The sequence below is a fragment of the Saimiri boliviensis genome, chromosome 1 (genome assembly GCF_048565385.1).
Source record: "Saimiri boliviensis isolate mSaiBol1 chromosome 1, mSaiBol1.pri, whole genome shotgun sequence".
Classification (NCBI taxonomy): Eukaryota; Metazoa; Chordata; class Mammalia; order Primates; family Cebidae; genus Saimiri; species Saimiri boliviensis.
The window spans coordinates 11,342,758-11,367,923 of NC_133449.1; the positions used below are offsets into that span (position 1 = coordinate 11,342,758).

Here is a 25,166-nt window from a genome sequence, read left to right on the forward strand (position 1 = left end):
ATGGGCACGATGATAGTGGGGTGGGGCGGGGCGGGTGTGCATGTGTGGGAATAGAAGGCGGGAACAGAACTCTCTGTACTCACCAGTCAATCTTTGCATGGACCTGAAATTGTTCTAAAAATTAAAAAGTGTGTTAATTTAAAAACCATGACAGGAGGTGACCTTTTTTCTCCTATCTTGGGCACATTCCATGGCGTGAGGTGCTATTGATGCTACTCAAGTAAATTAATATTAAAATAGAGACCAGGCCTGAAGAATCCCTGAGCAGACAAAACCAGTTAAGCCACGGAGGTGACCTTGACCTTGTGTGAAAATATAAGCAAAACTTAACTCGGATTATTTCTTGTAAATACCTATATTAAAAAAAAAAAAAGAACTTAAGTTCAACCAATCAGAAGCTGCCAAATAACTTATACAGCTAGGGACATTCCAGTGAGATAGGCCAGATAAGTCAGCCACATAATTGTAACACGTGAAATGTTTGCTTTGCTTTACTTCGGCATTCACCGTATAAAAGCACTCCCCTCGGGCTCCCCTGGTGGAGCCTGGAATCACTTTCAGTTTGGTGTTTCTCAATTCCTGAACTGCTATTTATTCAAATAAACCTTTCATAATTGCATTGCACCTCAGTTTATCTTTTAACAATGCTAAAAATGACTAAGTCCTGGACCCTGTCCCCAGGGGGCCCCTGTGGTTGTTGGGCTGATGAGAAATAAACTCACAGGCACTAACCTCCCTGGACATTCTAAGTGTCCAGTAAGGGGAGTGGATGATGAGACCTCTGCCTCAGTTCCCCTTCCTGGCCAAGTGAGACTTCCTAAGCCTCAGCTTCCTCCTCTGCGAGGTGATACCACCTAACCATGAAGAACACTGTGACATTAGAGATGATATGTGTGAGCAAAGTACTTGGCACAGAGAAGGAGCTCAGAGACATCAGGCCTGGCCTCTCACCCTTTTCCTCAAAGGTCAAAGGAAGGAGAACTTATTATGGGTGGAGAGGTCAGAGAGGACTTCATGGAGAAGGGGGGATTTGGCCTGAGTCCTGAAGAGGACAAGTCTGAAAACAAAGAGAGCAGGAGAAAAGCAGCCCCGGAGGGGTCACAGCAGGAGCTAAGGGTTAGAAGTGAGAAAATACCCAGTGCTCTCGGAGATTTATAGATGACTCCCAGAGGCAGCCTGGTTGCCAGGGGACGGGGGTGACCTGTGGATTCTTGACAGCTGAGGGTTCCAGAGAAATGTTTCAGGGACATTCAGCTTGGTCCTGGCAGAGGTCACTGGAGGAGCAATGGAGGATTCGGGAACTCTATTGGAGGAGAAGTTGGAGGGTCTATAGCTGACGGCTGCCCCAGATAAAGCAGAGGCTCGATGTCTCCATCTGTAGAGTGGGGCTGTCTGTGCCTCTCCAAAGTGACTGTGGGGTTGAATAGCTGCTGTCACTCACTGAGGGTTTAACATGTGCCAGACATTGTCAAGGACTTCCATGCGTGGCCTCAAGTGTCCCCACAACTACCTTCTGGGGGAGACACTCTTTTTCTTCTTGTTTATCCCAGGTAAAGAAATGAAGGTTCTCAGAGGTTGAGTGAATTGCTCTAAGTCATAACAGCTTCTATGGAGCAGAGTCAGATGGGGATCCCAGGCCTGTCTGATCCGGAATATGGAATTCAACCAGCATGCCGAGCTTCTGGTGGGCTCTGGCGTGGCCTGGGAGCCCCTCCGATGATCATGGCCCCATTTCTTGGCTCACTATGTAGACTAGTGGAGCTTTCAGCAGCCGGACACAGCAGTGGGACACATGTCACTCTGACCACCTGTCTCCTCCTTCAGGGGTGTGAGGCCAGTGCTTCTCCAGCACGGTGGATCTACCAGGGGCATAGTGTACTCAATCCAGGCTTCTGCCATCCCAGGTCACTGTGCCATGACCGTGAAATGTGCCTTGGGACTGAAGCTCTGAGGACTGAGACCAAGACACATCCGGCTGCGGCCCCTTCCCTGGCTCGGTTTGTAGAGGAGGCTCCCCTCGGACTGCACCTTCCTAATCAATGCAATGACTCCGGCTGTGTCTATGTTCAGAGCAACTCCTTCTTGCCCACGTGATCTGCTTCTACCAGATCCTGGCCAAATGCTGAACATGACCAGTTATAATTTCTCACCATCTTATCACTCGTTGGTCATGAGGTTCTTAAAATATCTCGACAAGATGAATTAAAAATAGTAGGAGTCCCGGTGCCCCAGCTCAGTAGAAGTGTCTTAAGGGCTGTTATTTTCTGCCTTACACTTAAGGACATTTTGGGGCACTCACACTGTGGGAGCTATTCTGGGTCATGGGTGTGGGGGGCATCAGCTCTGCACTGGTCTTTCCCCAGCGCTCTCTGAGCTCTCCTGCAGTGAGGAAGGCTGGGAGCATCAGTGTTCCCATGGCCGTGTCACGGCACAATGACCTGGGATGACAGAGGCCTGGATCAAGTACACTATGTCCCTGTTAGATCCACCATGCTGGGGAAGTACTGGCCTCCAAGTCGTGAAGTGAGTCATTACGGGATGCCTGTTGCATTGGACAGAAGCAGCCAGCTACCTTTCATTTATGTTCTCGTTTCATTCCCACCACAATCCCAGATGGATTTTGTCTGGGCAGGGGTGCCCTCTGGAGGGAATGAGGAAGAGGAGCTGTGATGAAAACAGCAGAGACAGCCTGGCTAGGGAGAAGAGGGAGAATTAGGGAGCAGCACTCATGGGGCCAACAGAGGAGCACTGGAGAGCTCAGGAGGCCGTCGCGGCATCGCAGTCTGCAGGGACAGGAGGAGGACCAGCACCCGGAGAAGGCCACTCAGGGAGCCTGCCTTATGCCTCCAGCTGTCCTCCTGCTGGCTCTCCCTCCATGGCCAGGACCAAGCTGAACGTCCTCTGAAACATTTCCCTGAATCCCTGGGGCTGTCAAGAATCCACAGGACGCCCCCGTCTCCTGGCAACCAGGCTGCCTCTGGGAGTCATCTACAAACCTCCAAGAGCACTCAGCATTTCCTCATTTCTAACCCTTAGTTCCCGCTGTGACTCCTCCGGGGCTGCTTTTCTCCTGCTCTTTGTTTTCAGATTTGTCCTCTTCAAGACCCAGGCCAAATGCCCCTTTCTCCATGAAGTCTTCCCTGATCTCTCCACCCATAGTGATTTCTCCTTCCTTTGGCCTTCGAGGGAAAGGGTGAGAGGCTGGGCGTCTCTGAGCTCCTTCTCTGTGCCAAGTACTTTTCTCACATGTATCATCTGTAATCTCACAGTGGTCCTCAAGGTTAGGCAGTATCAGCTCCCAGAGAAGGAAGCTGAGGCTCAGTGAGGCTCACTTGGCCAGGAAGGGAAACTGAGGCAGTCCTCATTGTCCACTCCCTTTATTGGATACTTAGAATGTCCAACATGCTCACACGACAGTATTCTAATGTCCCTTCCCTGGCCCTGCTGTGCTCCCAGATCACATTGTGTCTCTCTCAGTGAAACTGCAAAGGCCTCTCTTTCAGCTGCTGCTGAACCAGATAGTGGCCTCTGTTCCTTCTCTCCAAGTGTGCCCCCTGCCCCCACCTTGCCAAGAAACCGGCCTAGTCATGTGCCCTCCCTTTCACCCTGCGCAGGTCCCCTGAGCCCAGCCCCATCACCACTCTGGACAGAATCCAAGGCTCATGCAAGGATTAGGTTTAGATGAAGAGTCCCGCCTCTGAAGTCAGCCTGGCCCTGCTCTGCCACTTCCCAGCTTTGGGACCCAAGGCCAGTTCTGTAAGCTTCTGTTTTCTGTTCATAACCTTGCAGGGGTGCTGGGAAATTACATATGATCATGGATCTTCTTCTGCTTTTTGAGATGAGGTCTCACTCTGCACCCAGGTTGGCCTGCAGTGGTGTGATTTTGGCTTGCTGTAACTTCTACCTCCGGGGCTGAAGCCATCCTCCCATCTCAGCCACCCTAGTGGCTGGGACCACAGGCATGCATGACCACACCTGGCTAATTTCTTGTATTTTTGATAGTGATGGGGTTTCGTCATGTTGCCCAGGCTGGTCTCAAACTCCTGAGCTCAAGCAATCCATCCGCTTCAGCCTCCCAAAATGTTGGGATTACAGGCGTGAGCCTCTGAGACTGGCATGCATCCTCAACATTTACACAGGTCCCGATATGCAAGAGGTATTCACCTGGAGAGCTGTCATGATGATGGATGGGGCTGAGTGCCCGCAGGTGGCCTTGGGGCTCACTGGGAAAGTGGGTCCAGAGTGGTGTGCCGCGCTCAGGGCTGTGTGGGGAGTGCAGCACCGCGCTGGACCTGACTCTCCTGACACTCTGCAGGGTGCCGAGGCGATGGAGAGGAACAGAGAGGCCTCCGGAAGCTCTCATTCGAGACAGTGGTAGGGATTATTGTCTAGAAGCACCGTTTTCAGTGCTCATCACAGGAGGTGGTCTCTCCCTCCACACCTCCCACCAATCCTCTGTGGAGACAGAATGTTCCAGGACAAAGAGGACAAATCTGAAACCAAGTTGCGCAGGAGAAAAGCATCTGGAAACTGCGTGGCCTTGGGGAAGTTATTCAGTCGCTGAGTCCTACTGCCTCTGAGAGCTGGGGTGGGGAGGGCGGGGGTCCACAGTGCCCCGCAGCTGGCCGCCAGGGGTCAGGCGCCCTCTCGAGTTTCCCCTTCACAAAGTTGACAGTAACGGGCATCTTCTGGAAGCTTTGCATCCTGGATGTTGTTGGTCAGCTGTTCCCAGGTAGGAGAGGATTTGCAATTCAACACTCTGCTCTTTCGCTGAGCCTTGTGACTTGGCTGGGGCTCCCGGGGCTGGTGCGAAGGGAAACACGACCGCCCAGGCTCCAGTGTCGCCCAGCCCAGCCTCCCAGCCCCGGAGCCGGTATCGTCTGGGGGACATTTCTCTCCTGATGCCGGGTGAGGAGGCAGCCAGCACCCCACAGGGCGGGCCATGGGGGAACAGGACGGCATTCGCAGCTCCAGCTGGGAGACTTCACAGGGCAAGAGCTCCCCAGACTCGGCTTGGTCATGGGTAAGGGCTGGCCATGTGGCCATCTGCAAACACAGCCCCTGCTCTCCTTCCTTCCATCCCCAGGTGCTCACGTACTGATGGGACCCCTGGAACATTTGCATCCCGAGGGCCTTGTTCTGGATGGGTTTGTGCGTTCACACTTCTCCAGATAAGGGACTGGCCCAGCGTGCTCCTCACAGGCTCCTATTCAGGAGGCTGCATTTATAGAGGAGGATTTAGAACTCAAGAATTAAAGGCTTTTTTCTTTGCCTTGGATGGAAAAGACATAGTGATCGCTTTATCTTCAAAACCGGACCTTGGCGCTTTGTGAGTGCCTCTAGCCCATCAGGCACTGTGCTGGAATGCCCTTGTCTGTCCAGTTTGTGTACAGGCCAGGAAGAGAGGCGTGGAGGGTTGAAGGAACCCCTTCAATGTGGTCATTTAACCAGCAGCATGTCCAGTAATATGCTGTGCGTGCCGTGGGGCTCCTGTGGACCCCAAAGCCAGTGGCTGTCCCTACTGCCCTTTCCAGATCTCATCCTAGAGGCCAAGGCTTTGTTGTTGTTATTTTCACAAAAAAGCCCGAAGCAGGAGTGGAGTGTTCAAATAACCCTAGGTGGCAGTGAGTCCTGAGGCGAGGTCCTGGGCTGGCATTCAGGGATTTGCTGCTTCTTCCAGAGGCCAGGCTGCAGTGAGAACAATGTGTCAAACCAGTGCTCAGAAGGGTGCGTTGGAGACACCTGCTGTGGTCCTCGGCTGCAGAGGCTGAGATGGCGCTGAGGGAGGGCTCAGCATGCTTGGGGGGCAGGGAGCCCCAGCTTTCTGCATCCTAGGGAGATACAGTGGTGAGGCAGGCCAACCTCCTGCTGCTGGACCCCAAGCACCTGTCACCTGTCACTTGAGTCAGCTCCATCCTCAGGGCAGCACCTTCCTACAGGGACAAGAGGCCCTTCCAGGGCTGGCGCTTAGGCTGGAATGCAGCGAGGCTGTCTAGGGAGAAGGAGGCCTGGATCCTGCTCCCACCTCTGCGCTGTTTTGCAGCTTGGCCCTTTGGGCAAGTATTTCCTGAGAGGACCAGATGTTTGCAGGAGAGAGACATCAGGCTGGTCCACAACACCCCTTTACATGCTGGGGACAGGAGCAGGACCCCCTCTTGGGAGCCCAGGGCAGGTGACTGGCACCCACACTCTGATTAAGTGGACCGTTTTTGTGGTTAGTCAGGGATTACAATGGCTTTGTCTTGTTTCCATTGCTGGAATGTCTCTTACGTTCACCCAGTGCTGACTGGGAATGGCACTCACATCTCCCGAGTGGGCAGGCCAGGCTCCTGGGGAGCGCTGCCACATGCCCCACGGGACTCTCTTGCCAGCCCTGAGACGCAGGTGTCATTATTGTGGCATCTCTCTCGCACAGCCCCGGCAGTGATGAGCATGGCACTGCTATTGCCGTTTGACAGCTGAGAAAACTGAGGCTATGAAGTTGGGACTTTTGCATTGCACCTTGGGAGCAGGGTGGGGGAAGAGGGACAGGAACCCAGGCCTCTTGGGGCCCGGCCCAACCCTCCTGCTCTTCTGCATCTCCCTACAGATGTGGAAGTTTGGATCTGATACTGATTTGATATCATGTCTGTTTTCTGCTTATGTCTTATTGGATATTAATTATTTTTCTGATTATAAAAGTATGTTCATTGTAGAATATCTAGCATATACAGGAAAGTTTAAATAAAAAGCCTGGAAACTTTGTAAACGGAGATAGTGCTTCCTTCAGTGAAGGCTCCCTGTAATGAAGCTGCAGAAAGGCCGTCAACCCCGCCGCGTGGCCCCTTGCATTTCACAGCTCCTCCAACCCCACAACCTTCCCGGGTGTTTGCTATCCTGTCCGTCCGCTTGTTGACAGATGGACAAGATACCAAACCCCAGGCAAAAACCCTCCACAGGCTCCTTGGCTGATCCACTGTGGTCTGGGTTTCCCCCACCCCTGCCCCAGCTCTCTCTGGCTGGTGCCTGTGGCATTTTGCTTTGGGGAGGCAGGCCTCCATGGCTCAAAAGGGTGATGGGGGCTGGCGGAGTCTGGCCTGCTTCTTCTCACACTGCAGAGCTGGCTCACTGCAAGGCTCTGGGTCTGAAGGGCCTGGTGGCCGTGGCCTTGGCTCAGGCTGCTGCTGTACCTGGAGGCATCTGAGCTACTTGCTGCAGGATGGCTGCAGAACCGTGATACCAGGAGTGTCACTGGGAGTTGCTGCTGGGGACTGGGTCTGGGACTAGCCCTTGGAGGTTAGGGACGGCTGGGCCCAGAGTCGGGGCTTCAGCAAAGCAGAGGAGCTGGGACCTAGATCAGGCAGGCCCCGATGGACTGATAGCAGTCCAGGAATGCTGCGGGAGGTTGCGGGAGGCTGCAGGAGGCTGGGTGGGAGAGGCAGGAGCTGCAACAGGCAGGAGCTGCGACTGCCCGGACCAGAAGCCCAGGCGGGGCTGGCTGGCTTCTGGGAAGGGTAATAGTGGCTCAGCTGCCATGGGGCTGTTTTCATCCCTGGGGCTGAAAAAGGGCAGCCGGTGGCAGCGTGAGCCCTCGGAGGCACCTGCTAAGTTGGCAGCCGTACCTGTGCTGCTGGCGATGGCCATTCCGGAGACTCTGGGCTTGGTCTCTGCGCCGCAAGTATTTCTGGGGCCTGAGTGTGTACAGAGCTCTGTGTGTGGCGGGGACAGGGTTGGTGTAAGGCCTGGACTCTCCCTCCTCTGCAGGAGGTCAAGGCAGATGGGAGTGAGTGGGGCTGCAGCTGGCCTGCCACAGAATTCACAGGGCACAGGTCAAGAGTGATTCTGCCTGGCAGGGCCGGATGAGGGCCTCTCTGAGAAGCTGGCTTGGAGGAGGAACAGGATTTCAATAAACAGCCGATGGGGGTGGAGCCTTCCAGGCTGCAGGGTCAGCTTGAGCAAAGGCTGGGGAATGAGAGGACAGCGTGTTCCCCTCAAGCCAAGTCTCCAGGGTTGTTCCTTGGGCTGTTTGGGACAGCTGTTTTTTTTTCTTAGGGTGTGCGTGTGGTGACATTCGTCTTGGCCAGGCACCTCGTCTATGAAACACAGCAGGCAGCCGTGGGGCAAATATGTAAGACCCAAAGTGAAGGCCAAGGCTCAGGGGCCACGAGGCCTGGACTCGCACCCCGACATGGTCAGTTACAGTTTTGATTTGCTGCAGACTTAGCTGTCTCATCTATAAAATGAGACTTGTAATCCCTAATTATATGCTACTCAAGATACTTGATAAATAGTAACCATTATGAATACCAGCACAACACCTGAAAACAGATGGCCTGTGGCGACAGGCTGGGCTGTAAATACAATGGTGCCAAGACAGTGAATCGGTTTACACCGGCCCAGGCCCAGTGAACTCAGAAAAACACTGTACAGGAAAACACATGGAGCTGGATCCTGCATTTGTCTCTGTATGAAGAACTGAATTCAGTCTTCATCTAGACACTTAGCTTGGCGTTCAACACCCCTCAAAGGCCGGCCCCACCTCACCCCCTGATATGATTTGGAATTTTGTCCCCTACCCAAAACTCCTGTTGAATTATAATCCGCAGTGTTGGAGGAGGGGCTTGGTGGGAGGCGAGTAGATCACAGGGGCGGACTTTCCGTTTGCTGTTCCTATGAAAGATTCAGTTGTTTAAAAGTATGTAGCACCAGCCAGGCACGGTGGCCCGAGCCTGTAATCCCAGCACTTTGGGAGGCCAAGGTGGGGGGATCACAAGGGCAGGAGTTCAAGACCAGCCTAGCCAACATGCTGAAACCCCGTCTCTACTAAAGATACAAAAAATTAGCCAGGGGTGGTGGCACCTGTAATCCTAGCTATTCAGGAGGCTGAGGCAGGAGAATTGCTTGAACCTGGGAGGTGGAGGTTGCAGTGAGCTGAGATCGTACCATTGCACTCCAGCCTTGGCAACAGGGAGAGACTGTGCCTCAAAAAAAAAAAAAAAAAAGGTGTGTAGCACCTCCCCCTATGCTCTCCCTCTTTCCTGCTGGCCGTGTAGGATGTGCTGGCTTGCGCCTCGCCTTCTGCCATGATTGTAAGTTTCCTGAGGTCTCCCTAGCCATTCTCCTGTACAGCCTGCAGAACTGTGAGCCAATTAAACCTCTTTTCTTTATAAATTACCCGGGTTCAGGATTTCTTTATAGCAGTGCAAAAACAGGCTACTACAGCCACCCTCAGCTCTGTCCTTGCGTTTTACCACGTCCATGTGCCGTCCCCAGGATGTGCCGAGCCAGGCGTGTTAGCTAGGTCTCCAGGGAGGTGACCATTCATTTTGTCACCTCCAGTCCATGTAGGCTTGGGGATTGCAATTGGGGCCCCATTTGCCCAGAGCTTTTGTTTGCTACCTGGGTTCCTTTGGCTGCACCAACCAGAGGCCTGGACGGAGGCTGGATGACGTCCTCTGGGGCCCCTTTCTACAGGGACCTCTGGAACGCACGCCCCAGGTGCTGGCCAGGTGTGGAGACAAACCCACAGAAAGGATCCGCTTCTCCCAGACCCCAAGCCCCCTGAAACGCCTGTGTGGGCTGCTGCCTGCTCCTGGAAGGGCTCTGGGGAGGCTGCCACCTCTGGTCAGCCTGAAGGCACTGGCCCCTGGGGTGTTTGTTGTGGCAGAGATGGAATCAGAAGAATACCCGCTCCCGCCCCCCCGCAGGCCTCGGCACGGAGCAGGGCTTCTGGTCTCTCCTCTCAGCATCCTGGATCGCCCCACCCCTCCTGCAGGTGACCCGTGGGGTGGTTTTGAGCTCCCCCTGGAGGTGACACTCTGCCACTACACTTAGGAAACCACCTGCCTCCTGGAAACCCAACCACAGTATCTGATGTGACTTTTCCTAGTGACAAGAAGCTAGAATGAGGACGAGCAAAGTCAGTGGTCACAGGGGAGCCGCCAGGCCAGTCCTGCTTAAACTCCTTGCTGTTACGTGTTTGCGACTGAATTCGCAGCAAGCTGCCGATGGAACACATCCTGCGTCCGGCACAGACGCCAATCTTCAATCCATTCTCCCCAGCACGGATCACAGTCCTACGCATCCTTCAAGGCCCAGTTTAAATGCCTCCATCTCCATACCGTTTCAGTTAGTGGTTGGGGGTAGGGGCTCCAGTCCTCTCGCAATGTAACTTGCCTAAAATTTCTTTGTTTTGTGATCGTCATCTTTCTGCTGTAGACAGATTTTGTTTCCCTCTGTAAAGTTGGAGTGCAGGGGACAAGGCTCTGAACACAGCATTTAAGTAATAGAGATGGTTGTGGTCATGTCCCAGTATGTATTTATCAGCCTCCTGCTCCCAGTAACTGTCACACTCCCCGGGGTGGCGAAGGTGTCACCATTCAGTGTCCCCACAGCACCTACCACAGCCTCCCACTGCCCAACCCAGGGCAGACCCTTATCAGGGGAACGCAAGTCCTTGTCTTTCCAGGTCACTCAGGTTTATGCCTATTGTCCTGTCATTATTTATGGCACCTTCTTTTGCTGTCACAGGTGTTGGGTTGGGACAGTCACCCTATTTAGCAGACACCTATTAAGCCAAAGCATCTCACTGTATAGCCTTCCCTCATCCAAACCTGTTCCCAAAGGTTCTTTCTCAACAGACACTTGGTGGGGGGGGGGTCCCAGTAGCTTTCCCGACCCCTCTGGTCAGGACTAGAGTAGGGGGCAAGTGTCTAAAGCAAGCCCTTCAGCAAAGTCCCTTCCCTGAGAGACTCAGTTTGTGAAGCCTGTGATTGTGAAGCTCAAATCAGTTATGTGACTTCAAGTACTCTGCAAACTGTGGTGTGCCCCATTATTGCTGTTTAGCTTGTCAAAGTTGGTTCTGCACCCCTGCAGGCCCTGTAAGGGCTGGAGAAGACTTGATCCGGAATTGCAGTATCACCAGTGAGCTAAGAACCACATCCAATAATGCAGATCATATAAAATGTGTCACATGTAATTCTGTCGTCTGATATTTAAACATGCTCAAGCGTATGATAGAGAGCGGGAGAGACTGGGCTGGGCTGGGCTGCGTTGGGTATACTTGAAATGTTAAGTCCAGACATGGGGAGATGAGAGTGGTTGAAGGGAGGTAGCCTGTGAGTCCATTTTTGAGAGCAGATGGCCAGGAGTTGAATGCGAGGGATGGGAATGAGGGGCTGAGAAGGAAGAAGAGAAACAGGGAGGTCTGAGATGGTTTTTGCTCTGGGAAGTAACCAGCCCGCCCTTCTTTGTCCCTGCCTCCTGCCTCCTCCTGGACTCTAGGCAGAGGAGAGAAGATGGGGCGTGGCTTCCCCCAGTGCTGTGGTCATCAAGGTAAACAGATTTGCCCTGCCCTGCACTGCGTTCCTCTAGAAGGGCTGGTGTTTATGCGAACACCGTAACCAGGTGTGGTGGCACTTGTAATCCCTGATGCACCTAAGGAAGGGACAGGTGTGGTGAAAGCCACGCTTTGCCGTCCAGGTGCTCTGGGTTGGAATCCCAGCTCTGCTGCTTCTAAACTGGGCTGCAACCTTGCCCAAGTCACCTTGAGCCTCTCTGAGCCCTGGGCTCATCATCGTTAAACTGGGGCTGATGACGCTGCTTTACCAACCCAGCACGAGAGTGAATGAGGTGAGCTCGAAGGATCTTCTTACTTTCCTCATAGCAGCTGCATGAAAGGTGGATTAGAAGAAGCTGCCCGGCAAACTGTCCATTTACTGAACATTCCGTGTGAACTGCTCAGTCTGTGAACCCCTGGCAGGTGTCATGCGGGGTCTTGTGATCCGAATGGCAGCCCAGGGTCTGAGCTGCCTCTGGAGCTGGAGCCCCCACCCTTCCCAGTGCCAAGGCTGATTCTGACATAAGCAAGTGTGTCTGCTAGAGCAAGGGCCAGCCAGGACCACAAAGAAAATAGAACAATGCTGTGGGGTAGATATGTTAATGTGACTTGACCCATTCAGATTACTTGGGAAAGATTATTATTTATCCTGGGAGAAGGCACTTTCCATTTTGGGGAGGTTAAAGTATCTTTTATGAAAAGAATAATGTTTTCCCTCCCTGCCTCCCTCCCTCTCTTCCCTCCTTCCTTCCTTTATTCCATTTTAAGGTTAAAAGTTGACAATGATGATAGACTGGATAGGGAAAATGTGGCACATATACACCATGGAATATTATGCAGCCATCAAAAACGATGAGTTCACGTCCTTTGTAGGGACGTGGATGAGCCTGGAAACCATCATTCTCAGCAAACTGACACAAGAGCAGAAAATCAAACACCTCATGTTCTCACTCATAGGCGGGTGTTGAACAATGAGAACACATGGACACAGGGAGGGGAGCACTACACACTCGGGTTCGTTGGGGGGAATGGGGTGGGACGGGGGAGTAGGGAGGTGGGAAGAGATAGCATGGGGAGAAATGACAGATACAGGTGAGGGGACGGAAGGCAGCAAACCACACTGCCATGTGTGTACCTATGCAACAATCTGGCATGTTCTTCACATGTACCCCAAAACCTAAAATGCAATAAAAGAAAAAAAAAAAGTTGACAACCTTACATCAGTTACCACACATGCTCCCTGAAATGAAAGTTATACAAGGTCATTGTGTTTTCACTCATCTACTTCTTCTAGTAGTAAATATTCACTAGGCAACACTGCGGCCGGCACTCTTCTGAGCACTGGAAGTGAGCCGCGAATAAAACAAAACAAACGTCCTGCCCTGCTGGAGCTTCCAGCCCAGCTTGGGGAGAAAAGAATAAGCAAGTGCCTAATTGACGTACATGTCAGGTGGCGAGAGGGGCTGTGGAGAAAAAGAAACCCTGGGAGGCGACAGGGAGCCCGAGATGGGAGGATGACGCAGCTTTCAATGGGGAGGTTGGGGAGGCCACCCTGAGAAGGTGGCATCTGAGCAAAGGACTTGAAGGAGCTGAGGAGTGAATGGAGGCCTCAGGGGGTGTCAAGGTCCCTGGGGCTGAAGCACGTGGGCAGGGCTGAGGAGTTGCCGAGAGGCTAGTGTGGCCGGAGCTGAGAGGACAGGAAAAGTGGGAGAGATGGTGTAAGAGCCTTGCGGAGGCTGGCGGAGCACGGGCCAGCATGGAGCAGCGACCTCGACCCCGCCTTGGAGGGTCACGTTAGGTTCCTGGCACCCATCTCCTGGGCTTTCGGGGCAGGGCAGACACAGTGGACCTGCTGGGAGGCTGTTGCCATAATTCAAGCGGGAAGGGATGGGGATTTGAACCAGGTGGTAGCAGAGGAGGATTTTGAACCGTTTGCTCAAATAAACTCTTTAGCATTTTATTGTGCCTCGGTTTACCTTTTAACAGAATTCAGAAGAGAAATCTAGGCTGGAGATACAACTTCAGTCTCTGAAATACAGAGTTTAAGAACTCCAGACCTGGCGCATCCTTTCATTTTACAGACGGGTTGCTGAGTCCCCCAGCGGGCACCAGGTTCTTTGCTAGGCATGCCCATGGCAGGACTGAGACTAACAGTCACTTCCTGACTTCCCAATGAGGAACGTGTATAAATTCAGGTGCCATTTTCAACTTCCCTTTGCATTTAGATTTGGAATACACTTGGTCTTGTTTCTCTTTCCAGAGATTTCCCTCTGTCTCTCTGTTCTCAGCCCTTCACATTCCCCCTGTGACTCTGCTTATTCAACCCAATTTCTTCTTTTGGGGTTGCGCTCAATTAATAGAGCACTTAGACACCCTGGGAGACAGATTGCCTCTACCAATGTCCAGTGACCTTCAAGGCCTTCTAAGCACAGCCTTCTCCAGCAGCCTGGAACCACCACCCCCCACCCCGCCGCCAACTGGTGGGATGCCTCCCTTCTCAACCACCCACCAGCTTGCTTTTAGAATTTGGCCCCTGCCTCCTATTGTGGTTACTTTGGGATGGGCCACTGGCACATAGCAAGCACCTGGAGCTTGGGTAAGGAACAGATGCAGGAAGGACATGACCAGGTGAGCACGCTCTGGTCTTTGGTGAGCTTTGGCCTGCTCTGGGCTTCATCCAGGAGTTGAGGATCCCTGACCCCGTTTTGGGCACTTATCATGTGATCATCCACAACCCCTGGGCTGTCCCTTTGAGAAAACATTGCCTGGTGTGGGTGGGATGTGCCTGGAGAAGGGGGAACAGAAAGTGGGTGGGCCCAAGAGCAATCGAGAGATGCTCTGTAGTCAGCCCCAGGGTGAAACGGGAGAGGAAGGCTAGGACGTTGGGTTGGACGGACTCCGGGAAAGATGAAGGCTGGTGGGGCAGGAGGGTGCTGGAGGGTCTGGCATACCTGAGGTCTCTGTGTGTTGGCCCTGGACAGAGGTTGTGTGGTGCGTTTTGTTGGGGGGGGGGTTGTCCTAGTTCAAAGGGACAGGAACAGGGTGGGCAGCCCTGGCCTGGGCACCGTGGGCAGAGCACATACCCACGAGAAAGAGCACTCTACTTCCCATGAAAGTGAGCAACGAGGCGCCCGTGGCCATGCTCCGAGGGGGTCTGACGTGGACTTTCTGCTCTCATCACCCCATGAGCACCGTGAAGATGCCCCTCACAGGGTTTGCAGTTGGAATGCGTGTCCCTGGTGACGATCAGATACGGGTCTTTCTCTGGGTAAGTGGAGCCCAGGAACTCCCCTTTCCTCTCTTGCCCCTGCTGCTGGGGGCAGAGCTTTGGTGCTCCAAGGCAGGATTATCTGGAGTCTAGATTTTAGGACTTGTTCTCTCCACTCCCTCCTGGCATTCTGAATCCTGCCCCATTTCATAGCTTTTAATTTTCTTTTCTTTTTTTTTTTTTTTTTTGAGAGGAGTTCTTGCTGTGTTGCCGAGGCTGGGGTGCAGTGTGATCACAGCTCACTGCAGCCTCCGATCCCTGGGCTCAAGTGGTCCTCCTGCCTCAGCCTCCCAAGTAGCTAGGACAACAGGTACGCACCACTATCCATAGCTAAGTTTAAATTTTTTTTTGTAGAAAAAAGGTTTTGCTATGTAGGCCAGACTGGTCTTTAACTCTTGTCCTCAAGTGACGGTCCCAAAGCGCTGATTACAGGCACGAGCCACTGGGCCTGGCCCTGGTCTGTTTTGAAACAATTCTGTTACCTGCTTTTGTTTTTCACTGTATGCTTCTTGAGAGCCTTCTTGGACTTGATAAAGTATATAAGCAAATAATACCGAAAGTGTGAAATAAATTGCCTGGCAGGGCATTACTGGACGTAACAGGGATACGACTGTGAGACTCTTATAAGTTGTTCTGCAGCTGGGCTCAGGGAGGGGCGGGGGAACGTAACATTTCCTACAGCTTGGACAAGCAAGGCAGGGGCAGAGGAGCTTTGCCTCTGAGTTTGAGCAGGGTTTATTGTTACTAGGATGAAGAGAATGAGACTCTGTAGAGGGGAGTATTGCATTTAGTAGGAGAGAAATACAGAGAATCTGAACAGTTGAGAGATTCTGGCTCTAGCCCTGACCATGTGGTTTGAGCAGGCCTGCAAAACATGTGTAGCAATGACACCTTCCCATAGGGCTGTCCATAGATTGCCTGAGACCCTGTGTGGCTGCTGCAAGCCCAGGGGTGTCCTCAGAAATAGCCAAGCTCACCGTCACTCACCGAGGAGGCAGCATTGGAGACCAGCCTTATCAGGTGGGTGGCTTGTGACATGTACTTTTATTAAATAAGGCCATGGCTGGGCTGCTGCTGAGTCTCTGCAGTTTATGGTCTGCACAGAGTGCTGGCCGAGGGGACACTGAGGGCTGAAACCCAACCTGCACTTGACTCATCACGCTGGCTGGGCTCTGGGACTGGGGCTGGCTAGGACAGTGAAGGGCACCTTGTTGACGTGTGTCCACCTGGAGGTCCTCTCTGTTAATTCTGCCTGGAGGGGCTCTGAGCACCAGTGGCGGCCCAGGGAGTGAAGCCTCTCCACAGTTCTCAATGCTGCACTCTCCGACGGGGAATTCTTGTTATAGCTGAAAATATCTGCTGGCCCCTGTCTATAAATGGAATAAGAATGGAGCAACTGCTGGAGATGAAAGGATGGAGAGCTTGGAGCCCTCCCTGCTCAAGCTTCCTTTCTTTTGCCTACATCAACCCTGCCACCTCCTTGCCAGCTCCACCCTCCCTCTCCCCACAGTCACCCCAGGGCACCTTGCAGCATCCTTTGAAACTCCCAGAGGAAGTTACTTCCCAGAGCTACCACTCTGGAGTTGCAGGCTGGAATTCTTTTTAAAGCACACAGAGTTAACAGTCTGCAGACCTCAGGACTGAGACTTTCTGCATGGCAGTGGCTGGGAGGATCCAGTTTCCATGCCCTGCTATATGTTTTAGGCCCCACCTGTTCCTCATTTACCCCAAAAAGTGCAGCTCTTCCCAGAAATGACCCAGGAGTATCTAATTGCATCCTGGGCCAGAAATACCCTCTAGAGGGCGCTGTCACGCTGAGACCCAGGACGTGACACACGGGCACCGATCAGGGACCCTCGTCCGGTACATGGCAGGTGGGGAGTGTTGACAAATGGAAAATGAGTTAATACAACATTTTCAGCCAATAAGAAGAGACTTTGGTGAAATTCTTCAGTGAATTCTCTTTATCTAAGGATAAGGTGATTTGAGTTTCAAAGCAATTCAAAATAAAGGAGAAAGGGACTTGGCTAGTTGGGATCTTCACCTGATATGACCTAGGCAGAAATTGAGTTTATTAATAGCCATTTGATAGGCACTTCACAGTTAATGGTGAAGCAAGACGGGATCAAGTTCTGGTTTTTACCCAACTAGAAATGCCCACTGGGTGAGAGGTCACCAGATAGGAAGAAAAGGAACAGTAAGTCTTCTATGCTGAACACTGAGTTTAAGGAGCCAACTTGTATAATGGTATGCTGCAGACACGACTTTTTCCCGATTTATGCATAATTCAAAGTGCTTCAAAAATGATCAACATCCAGGTCGATTGCTGTTTTTGTTTACTGAGTGCTCTCTCTCCACGCCAGTGCCCTACAAGACATTTTTCATATTTTGTCCTACCAATCCTTGTAAGAAACACACAAGTGATTCTTAGCCTCAGTTTACATGTGGAGGAACTTTGAGGGATTAATGAACTGCTCTGGTGTTTTCAAAGTATTCTGACTTTTTCGCATTTATTGCTGATGGCTAAGGCTTTGCCATCTGGAAGTTCTGCAATGGACTTTTGAGGCTTAGTATGTTTGTCTTAAATGTCATCTTATTGGTTTTAGACCTGACAAGGTCCTTTCAGATTTTTATTTTGTTATCCAACATACTGATTTGTCATTTCTAAAAATCTGACTGACTTGCTTTCTTTTCTTGACTTCTGTTGAATTTTTAATTTAAAAATATAATTTTTCTATCCTCTCTTCTGTTTGTGCTCAGTTAATTCCATTATCATAGAACAAAATCATATTCTTTTAGTGGTTCTCCTTAGCTTTTGAAAACATACCTATGGGGGGCACGGGGGCTCACACCTGTAATCCCAGCACTTTGGGAGCCTGAGACAAGTGGATCACCTGAGTTCAGGAGTTCGAGACCAGCCTGGCCAACATGGCAAAGCCTTGTCTCTACTAAATACAAAAAAATTAGCTGGATGTGGTTGCAGGTGCCTGTAATCTTAGCTACTTGGGAGGCTGAGGTGGGAGAATCACTTGAACCCGGGAGGCAGAGGTTGCAATGTGCCAAGATCACACCATTGCACTCCAGCCTGGGTGACAGAGTAAGACTCTGTCTCAAAAAAAAAAAAAAAAAAATAAATAAATAAATAAAAAGAAAAGAAAAAGAAAAAGAAAAGAAAGAATACCTATATAACAAATATTATCTATCATGCTTTAAAATTATTTATTATTTCTATACTCTTGTCAAACAAGGCCTAGGCCTCAGCTTACTTTGACAACCATTGGATATACCCGTATCTTGTTAGTCCTGTCCAGAGTTTTAGTTTTTGTTTTAAAAAAACCCAATTTCATTTATTGTTTTCAGTTTAAAAAAAAAGTCAATTATAATATGTCCACTCTCTTGTATCTTTATCTGTACTTTTTGCTGTTTTTGTATCTCACACCTTTTGTCTGAGTTCATTTGATAGTTATTTTAGGGATGGCCTATGGAAGACAAATTCCTTTAGTCTTTGTTTATTCCTTTAGTCTTTTTTTATTTGAAAAAAAGTTTGGGTTTTTTTTTGCATTTTCTTTTTCTTGAATGGTAGTTTAGCTCAGTATAAAATTCCAGGTCAACAGTTGCTTTCCATTAGTATTTAAAAAAGCATTAGTCTTCCCTGAGACATTGAAATGTTATCCTTTGCCATGTGTGCTCTGTTATATGTTTCACTGTAATGTACAGGCCTAGATTTATTTTTATGTACCCTTCTCAGTATTCAGAGTCTGCTTTTTTACTCATCACTCGTTCATCAATTTTGGAAGATTCTCAAACATCTCTTCAAAAGCTTCTTCTTTGCGATCTCCTTAATTCTCCTTTCTGGAACAATTAGACACAAATGTTAACCTCTTACTGTATTCTCTATGTCTCCTAGCTGCTGTTTTACTTCTTTCTTAATCTCTGACTTGCTGTGCCTGTTGGATGCTTCCTTACTATATTTTACTTTATTAATTTTCTCTTTTAATGTTTCCTGTTAGGTTTTATGTATGATATTGATATTTATGTATTAATTTCGATGACTAAATTCTTCATTTCCAAGATTTCTAATAGATTACTTTCCCTTATTTCATTAATTTTTGATATCTTTCTGTTTCATTATTTCTCTTTTTAATAGAGGTTATTCCTTAATCTGTGTCTTTATGTATCTCAATTATTCTCATTTAACAGTCAATAACCTGATTGTTCTCAGGTTATTCAATTCTCAGTTTATTCAGTCCTGATTATTGTTCAGGAACCTGATAATGACTGTTAAATGAGAATAATTAGGATAAATAATGATGTGAATCTATATTCCAAATATTTATTTTACGCACTGTCCTTAGTATTAGACATTTTGCTTGAGGGCTCATTTTGAGTGGATTTAAAAATCTTGTTGTGTTTTTTTTTTCTCTCCTTTAATACTCCTCACCTCAAGTCCTATTCCTTTGTTCTCCAGCAGCAAGGCTGGGTGATTTGAGGGTCCACCCTCAGTCTTGTGGTTTGCAGCTGCCTCCCCAGGTCCCAGGACACAGTCTGGAGCCAGGCCTTATAACAGTACTTCCAAGCTCCTGTCATAGTGATATGGGGAAATTTTAGATCTGGGATCTAAACGAAGCAGGCTTTGGTTTCCTTCCTGCTTGAAAGTTTGGGTCACTTCCCTCTATCGCCTTGGCCCTACGCAGTAGGGCTGCAGACATGTTTAAGCCTCTTTTCACCAGCAGTGGAAATCCCTACTCAGGATCACCTTCGGTGTGAAGCCTGGCTCCCGCATCCCAACGCATTCCTCCACAGGTGCTGACCTTCAGCCATGACCTCCTTCCAGGCCAGAGCCTGCTGGGCCTGTGGCTGAGCTCCACTCACCCTGCACGCTTCTAATCTGTCTTTGGTTCTTGCACACGAACTGGTCTGGAGGACTGCTATGTCGTATTTGCTTATCCATTGATATGCTGTGGGCCTGGATCAGAGCAGGCGATTCAAAATACAGATTCAGTATACCATCTTGACCATGAGCCACAAGTATGCTTTCTCCTCCACTTCAATATTGATCAAATGTCTAAGAAGGAAAGAGCAAGAATAGAGCCAGTGGCCTGGCGCGAGAAGCCTCCATCCAAGTTGACTTCCATATTTCTTAGGAATAAGAATGTCTAACTGCTGTGCTTGATATACTATTACCCAATCCAGGTTATCCAAACTATCCTTTAGGGCATCACGAAAGATCTTAGCAAATGCCTCTCTGAAACCCTGACCTACAATGTCGCCATGTGTGCTATTCCCTTGATTTGCCAGTCTAACTATTCTAGGAAAATAGAAAGCCTTTTCCTTAGCATAGTTGTTCCTGTGAGTTCTGGGGGCTGTCACTTTCTTACAGGCAGTTATCCTAGCCCTAACCCTTGTTTTCTGATCTGAAGAATGACTCACTTGGAGACACCCAGGATGAAGTCCGCACAGTGACCATACCTGGCTGTGCATGCTAAGGAAACGCTGGTGTTTTAAAGCACAAAGGCATCTGTCCTTAGTCCTGTGGGGATTTTGAATATTTTTGCTTTCTGTGAAAATGCCATCATTAAGTTTGGTCCCCTTTCCTTCTTGCTTTGGCTCTGGCATACACAGGCTGTGTGGCTTCAGTGTATGACTCTGCACTTGGGTGGCTCATCTGTAAAATGGGTTGCTGTGCAGATTCAACAAGGTAGTGCAGTGGTTCCCAAATACCAGAAACTCCTGGAAGCTTTGCAAAGTTCCTGGGTTCTACCCTTGTTGACATTGACATGGTAGATTTGAGTGGGGCCTGGGAATACGTAATGCTGGTGAATTCTTGAGTCAAATCTGATCTTCTGGCATGTGTTTAAAGAGGGCTTAGCAAACAGAGCTTAGCAATAGGGAGTACAATATGTGCCCTACACATGTGTCCACCTCCTTCTTTCCTCCTCCGGCTCCTGTCTCCTTCTCTGCTTTCCTCCTAGGCATATGGTGCTCCGGGGTTTCCCAGTTTGTGTCACAGAAGAAAATCATGGGATAAAAAAATCATTTAAATTGCCCTTCTCCAGATGTTTTTGATAAAAATAGCCAGAAAAAAAGGGCAGTGCTTAACTCAAAATTTTCATTTAAATTCCATCTCCACTTAGTGGGCCTATCCTGTATACTTTGTTAAGTCCCATGATACAGAGATAAATAGGATTCTGGGTCTGCCCCCGAGATCTTAGGAGTATATTTGCCCCTGAGAAATTTAAGGCGTTGAGGCCAGCTGAAGTTGGAGAGGAATGTCATTTTTGGATCGGACCCGGCCAAATCCTACCCCAGAGGCTTTCTCCAGATCCAGCTTTCGATGCAAGGAAGCTTCAAGGTCATTGTGACAGACAAGATGGGTACGATAGGTAGCACCAGAGGGTCGGAGAAATGGAAAAGGCAGGGCACTCATCCTCAGGGTCCCAGCAAGGCCAGGTACAGTCATGGTCCAAAGGGCTGTCAGAATCACCTGAGCGACATTTTTGGTTTTCTTATTGAGATGATGGAATCCCAGGTCCAATCCCCGTGAAATCGACATTTCTGGCATTGAGCCTTGGGCCTGTTTAGCAAATTGCCCGTGTGATTCTGATGTGCAGCCAGGCTTGGGCAACACTGACCTAGACATCCCAGAATTTTCGAAATGTGACCCGGGCACTCTGCTGAATGACCTGGTCAGCAGTCTGAAATGGTCTCAGTCTAGAGCCCTGCAGTATTCAGAGGAGCTGAGGAAAAATGCAGGCTCCCCGGCCCCACCCTGGACCCACTGAATCAGAATCTGCATTCAACAAGCAACCCCTTTGGGGGTTCATATGTTCCTTGTGGTGTGAGTGGCCACCTGGCACAGAGCTTCTTGATTATATCTGAAACTATCCCTACCATGGGAGCTCCCTGAGACAGGGCTTATATTTTATCCTTAGCACCTTTCTGAGCCTCAGTTTCCTCATCTTTAATGAGGATGGCAGTGATATTAGCTGTACCTCCCTCTCAAGGTTTGTAGGGACATCAATGCCTGACTACCACATTAGATTATGAATTCCTGGGGGCAAGAGCCATACGTACATATAATTTTTTTTGAGATGGAGACTCGCTCAGTCTGTTGCCCAGGCTGGAGTGCAGTAGTGTGATCTCACCTCACTGGAATCTTCGCTTCCCAGATTGAAGCCATTCTCCTGCCTCAGCCTCCCGAATAGCTGGGATTACAGGCCTGAGCCACCACACCTGGCTAATTTTTGCATTTTTAGTAGAGACGGGTTTTCGTCATCTTGGCCAGCTGGTCTTGAACTCCTGTCCTCAAGTGATCCACCTGCCTTGTCCTCCCAAAGTGCTGGGATTATAGGGGTAAGCCACTGCACCCGACCAAGAGCCACATATTTTTGAAATTTCTGCATGCCCAGTGCCTAGCATTGGATGAATTAGACATTTTGGCACAGAATGATAGAGCCCTTGAAACAGAAAAGACTTCATAGGTTGTACAGAATAAGCCACTCCAAGGACGCATGAAGAAACTAAGGTGAGGTTTAGGTTGTCACCGTCACTTAAGCCTATCCGAGAGGTTCATGCAAGGATTCAGAGAGCACGCTGCCATGGCTTCCGGTCTCCATGACGTCCTTCTTCCTTGGCTCTTCGTAACTCAGCTCCACTCCAGCGTCGTGGGGAAGCTCCTCCGACCCCTCTGGCCACGGCCACTTCCATGCCCTCTGAACTTCTGCAGCATCGAGTGTCTGCCACAGGTTTGCCTGCCCATCCTGGACCGGCTTCCTCGTACCTTCTGTCCTTGTGTATGTTTCTGAAGCTTGCAATGCTGTCTCATAATACACCTACCAAGCTCTCTGAAGATGGGACCATGGTCCTTGATGGACGCCATCCGCTTCCTAGCCCAGCAGCTAGCACAGGGCTGGGCACATGAACTAAGTGATAGGCATGGCTAACTTGTAAAATTTGTTAATTTGGTGGGTGCGGTGTCTCACACCTGTAATCCCAGTATTTTGGGAGGCTGAGGTGGGCGGATCACCTGAGGTCAGGAGTTCAAGACCAGCCTGACCAACATGGTGAAACACTGTCTCTACTAAAAAAAAAAAAAAAAAAAAAAAAAACAAAATTAGCAGGGTGTGGTGGTACATGCCTGTAATCCCAGCTACTTGGGAGGCTGAGGCAGGAGAACCAGGGAGGTGGAGGTTGCAGTGAGCTGAGATCGTGCCATTGCTCTCTAGCCTGGGCAACAAGAGCGAAAATCCGTCTCAAAAAAAAAAAAAAAAATCTGTTAATTTTATACTTTGGTTTCTCTTCAGATTGCATACATCTTTTGCCTTTTACTAAATATCTGTTAATTTTGTTAAAATATAAAATCTCTCATGCATACAAAAGTTACGAAGAATAATATAAAAAATACCCTCACCATTGCATTAAGAAATATACAAGCATTATTCCAGCTGAGTTCTCTGTGACCACTCTCCACTCATTTTCTCAGCAGCCATGAATCTTGGTGATCATCCATCATCTCGGCTGTCTCATGGCTTCTTTGGTGCTCCTGCCCATGAAATAAAGACCTGCAAACCAAGGTCCAGGCAGTCCTGAGGCTACAATTCATTCAACTCAGTCACTGGAGAATATTTATTGAGAGCCTATGATGTGCTGATGACTGCGTTAGGAACTTGGAATACTTTGGTGAACAAATCTGACAAACATATATGGGCAATATATCAAACTAAATAAATCAAAAGCAAAGCGCTGCCTTCATGGCGTTCACATGGTGGGCAGTCCATAAACAGTTAATAGAATAAATATGTATGTATTTTATTTAGAACATGTCCAAGGCTCAAAGTGCAATGGAAAAGTATGAAGCACGGTACAAGGACCTGGGATTTGGACAGGGAAGGGCCAACCATCGTCTGCGGCTTCATTGAGCAGATGAGATCTGAGTGAGACTTGGGGATGAGGGAGCTGGCCATTTGATTTTTGGGGAAGGGTGTTGCAAGGGGAGGGAATGCCGGTGCAGAGGCCTTGAGGTGGAGTATTTGAGGAATACGAGGAACTCAGCATGGCGGGAGTGGAGGGCAAGGGGAGAGCATCCAGAGATGAGTCAGGGCATGAGGGGCAGGGGAGGAGCGGACTGGTTAACTTCAGGTTACTTTCCTCACTTGGGTTAAAGCAGAGGGGACCTCCCTGCTATGCCAGCTCAGGGTAGCTGGGCTCCTTTTGATTGATTGCCATGCAATTCGTTTTTTTGTTTTTGTTTTTGACTGGTGGCTGGAGAGAAGCTGGTCTGTTCAAAGATTTGGCTGCCATCTTTGTCTTGATTTATTGGAAGGTCAGATCTCACAAGAAAACAGCTTAGGTTTTGGTCTGGTGGGTGGAACCTTAGCATGAGTGACTCCATTTTGGGTTGGTCTGTTGGGACCCAGCACAGGAGCTCAGTCCAAATCAGTATCCCCCCATAGATTTTATTGACCACTATAAATGTGGTCTCAGGTTTGAAGTTTAATTGAGAAAACGTGTTTTCCCTCTCTACCCGGTGGCCAGGCCCCTTCCCACCGCTGTCAGGTCGGCAGCAGCCTTCGCCATCCTACGGATCTGATGGTTGCTGACTCTCCTTTTGAAAAACAGTTTTACTTCAAGTTCCGGGATACACGTGCGGGACGTGCAGGTTTGTTACACGGGTATACGTGCGTCATGGTGGTTCGCTGCATCTATTGACCTGTCCTCCAAGTTTCCTCCCCTCGCCCCCCATCCCCCAACAGGCCCTCCCCGTTGTTGTGTGTCGTTCCCCTCCCTGTGTCCATGTGTTTTCATTGTTCAGTCCCCACTGATGAGTGAGGACACGTGGTGTTTGGTTTTCCGTTTGGGCTGCTCACTCTTGAATGAGCTGCTCCAGGGAAGGATAGGGCGCAGTCATGCCGGTATCCCCCGCTTTCCATGCAGGCCGGGGGCATAGTGGGTGCTCCTGAAATCCTGGCTCAGTTGCATTTGATGTGTTGCATATATATTCAACCCTTCCGTAGGTATCTATAGATTGAAAAGACACTGAATTTTGATTTAAACTAGCTGTTTCTCAAGCAGCACTAAGACCGAGCAAGAGCCTGGGATGGGCCAGATTGGGTCCTGGTCAAAAGTGAGTGGGGAGAGCTGGTGGGCAAGGTGTCTGCAGGGCAGCACAAGGTGTCTGTTCAGCAGAAGCGAGCTTCCGTCCCGCCCCGAGTGCTGGGGAACGGGGTGGCTGCCTACGTGGTGATGCTCAGATTTTCGCACGCAGCTTCTGGCTTTCAGCCAAACGACTCCTCGCTTCCTCCACAGCACCACGGAGCCCAGCAGTGGCCCGACAGGCCTCCTTCCTGCTGCTTCGTGCTCTGACACCTTCGGGGGGACCCTTTCCCCACCACGCGCCTTACCTGCCTCCGCCCAGGTACGCTCCCCTGCCGCCCCTCCTCTGTGCTCCTGCCTCTCTGTGGTCCTCCACGTCAGCGGCATCTGCGGTGTGGGCTTGGGACCCTTCGGAACAGGGGCTCCTGCCCTGCCTCTGAGTCCCCCACCTCTGGCCCAGAGAAGACTCTTTGTTCCTCAGCCCGAAGC

The 25,166-nt window shown here is 50.1% G+C and overlaps 1 protein-coding gene across 7 annotated transcripts in view; it reads left to right on the plus strand.

Annotated features, from left to right (window-relative positions):
* Positions 1–4,834: 4,834 nt before the first annotated feature.
* Positions 4,835–25,166, plus strand: part of LPIN1 (lipin 1) — a 163,685-nt gene continuing 143,353 nt past the window's right edge. For 3 of the 7 annotated variants that reach the window (XM_074394121.1, XM_074394130.1, XM_074394137.1), the window contains exon 1: positions 4,835–5,023. In XM_074394121.1, coding sequence (XP_074250222.1) covers positions 4,943–5,023 — 81 coding nt within the window. In that variant the 5' untranslated portion in view covers positions 4,835–4,942. The remainder of the gene's footprint in view (positions 5,024–25,166) is intronic. The other 4 variants (XM_010337933.3, XM_010337934.3, XM_074394142.1 and 1 more) reach the window with 2 other exon arrangements.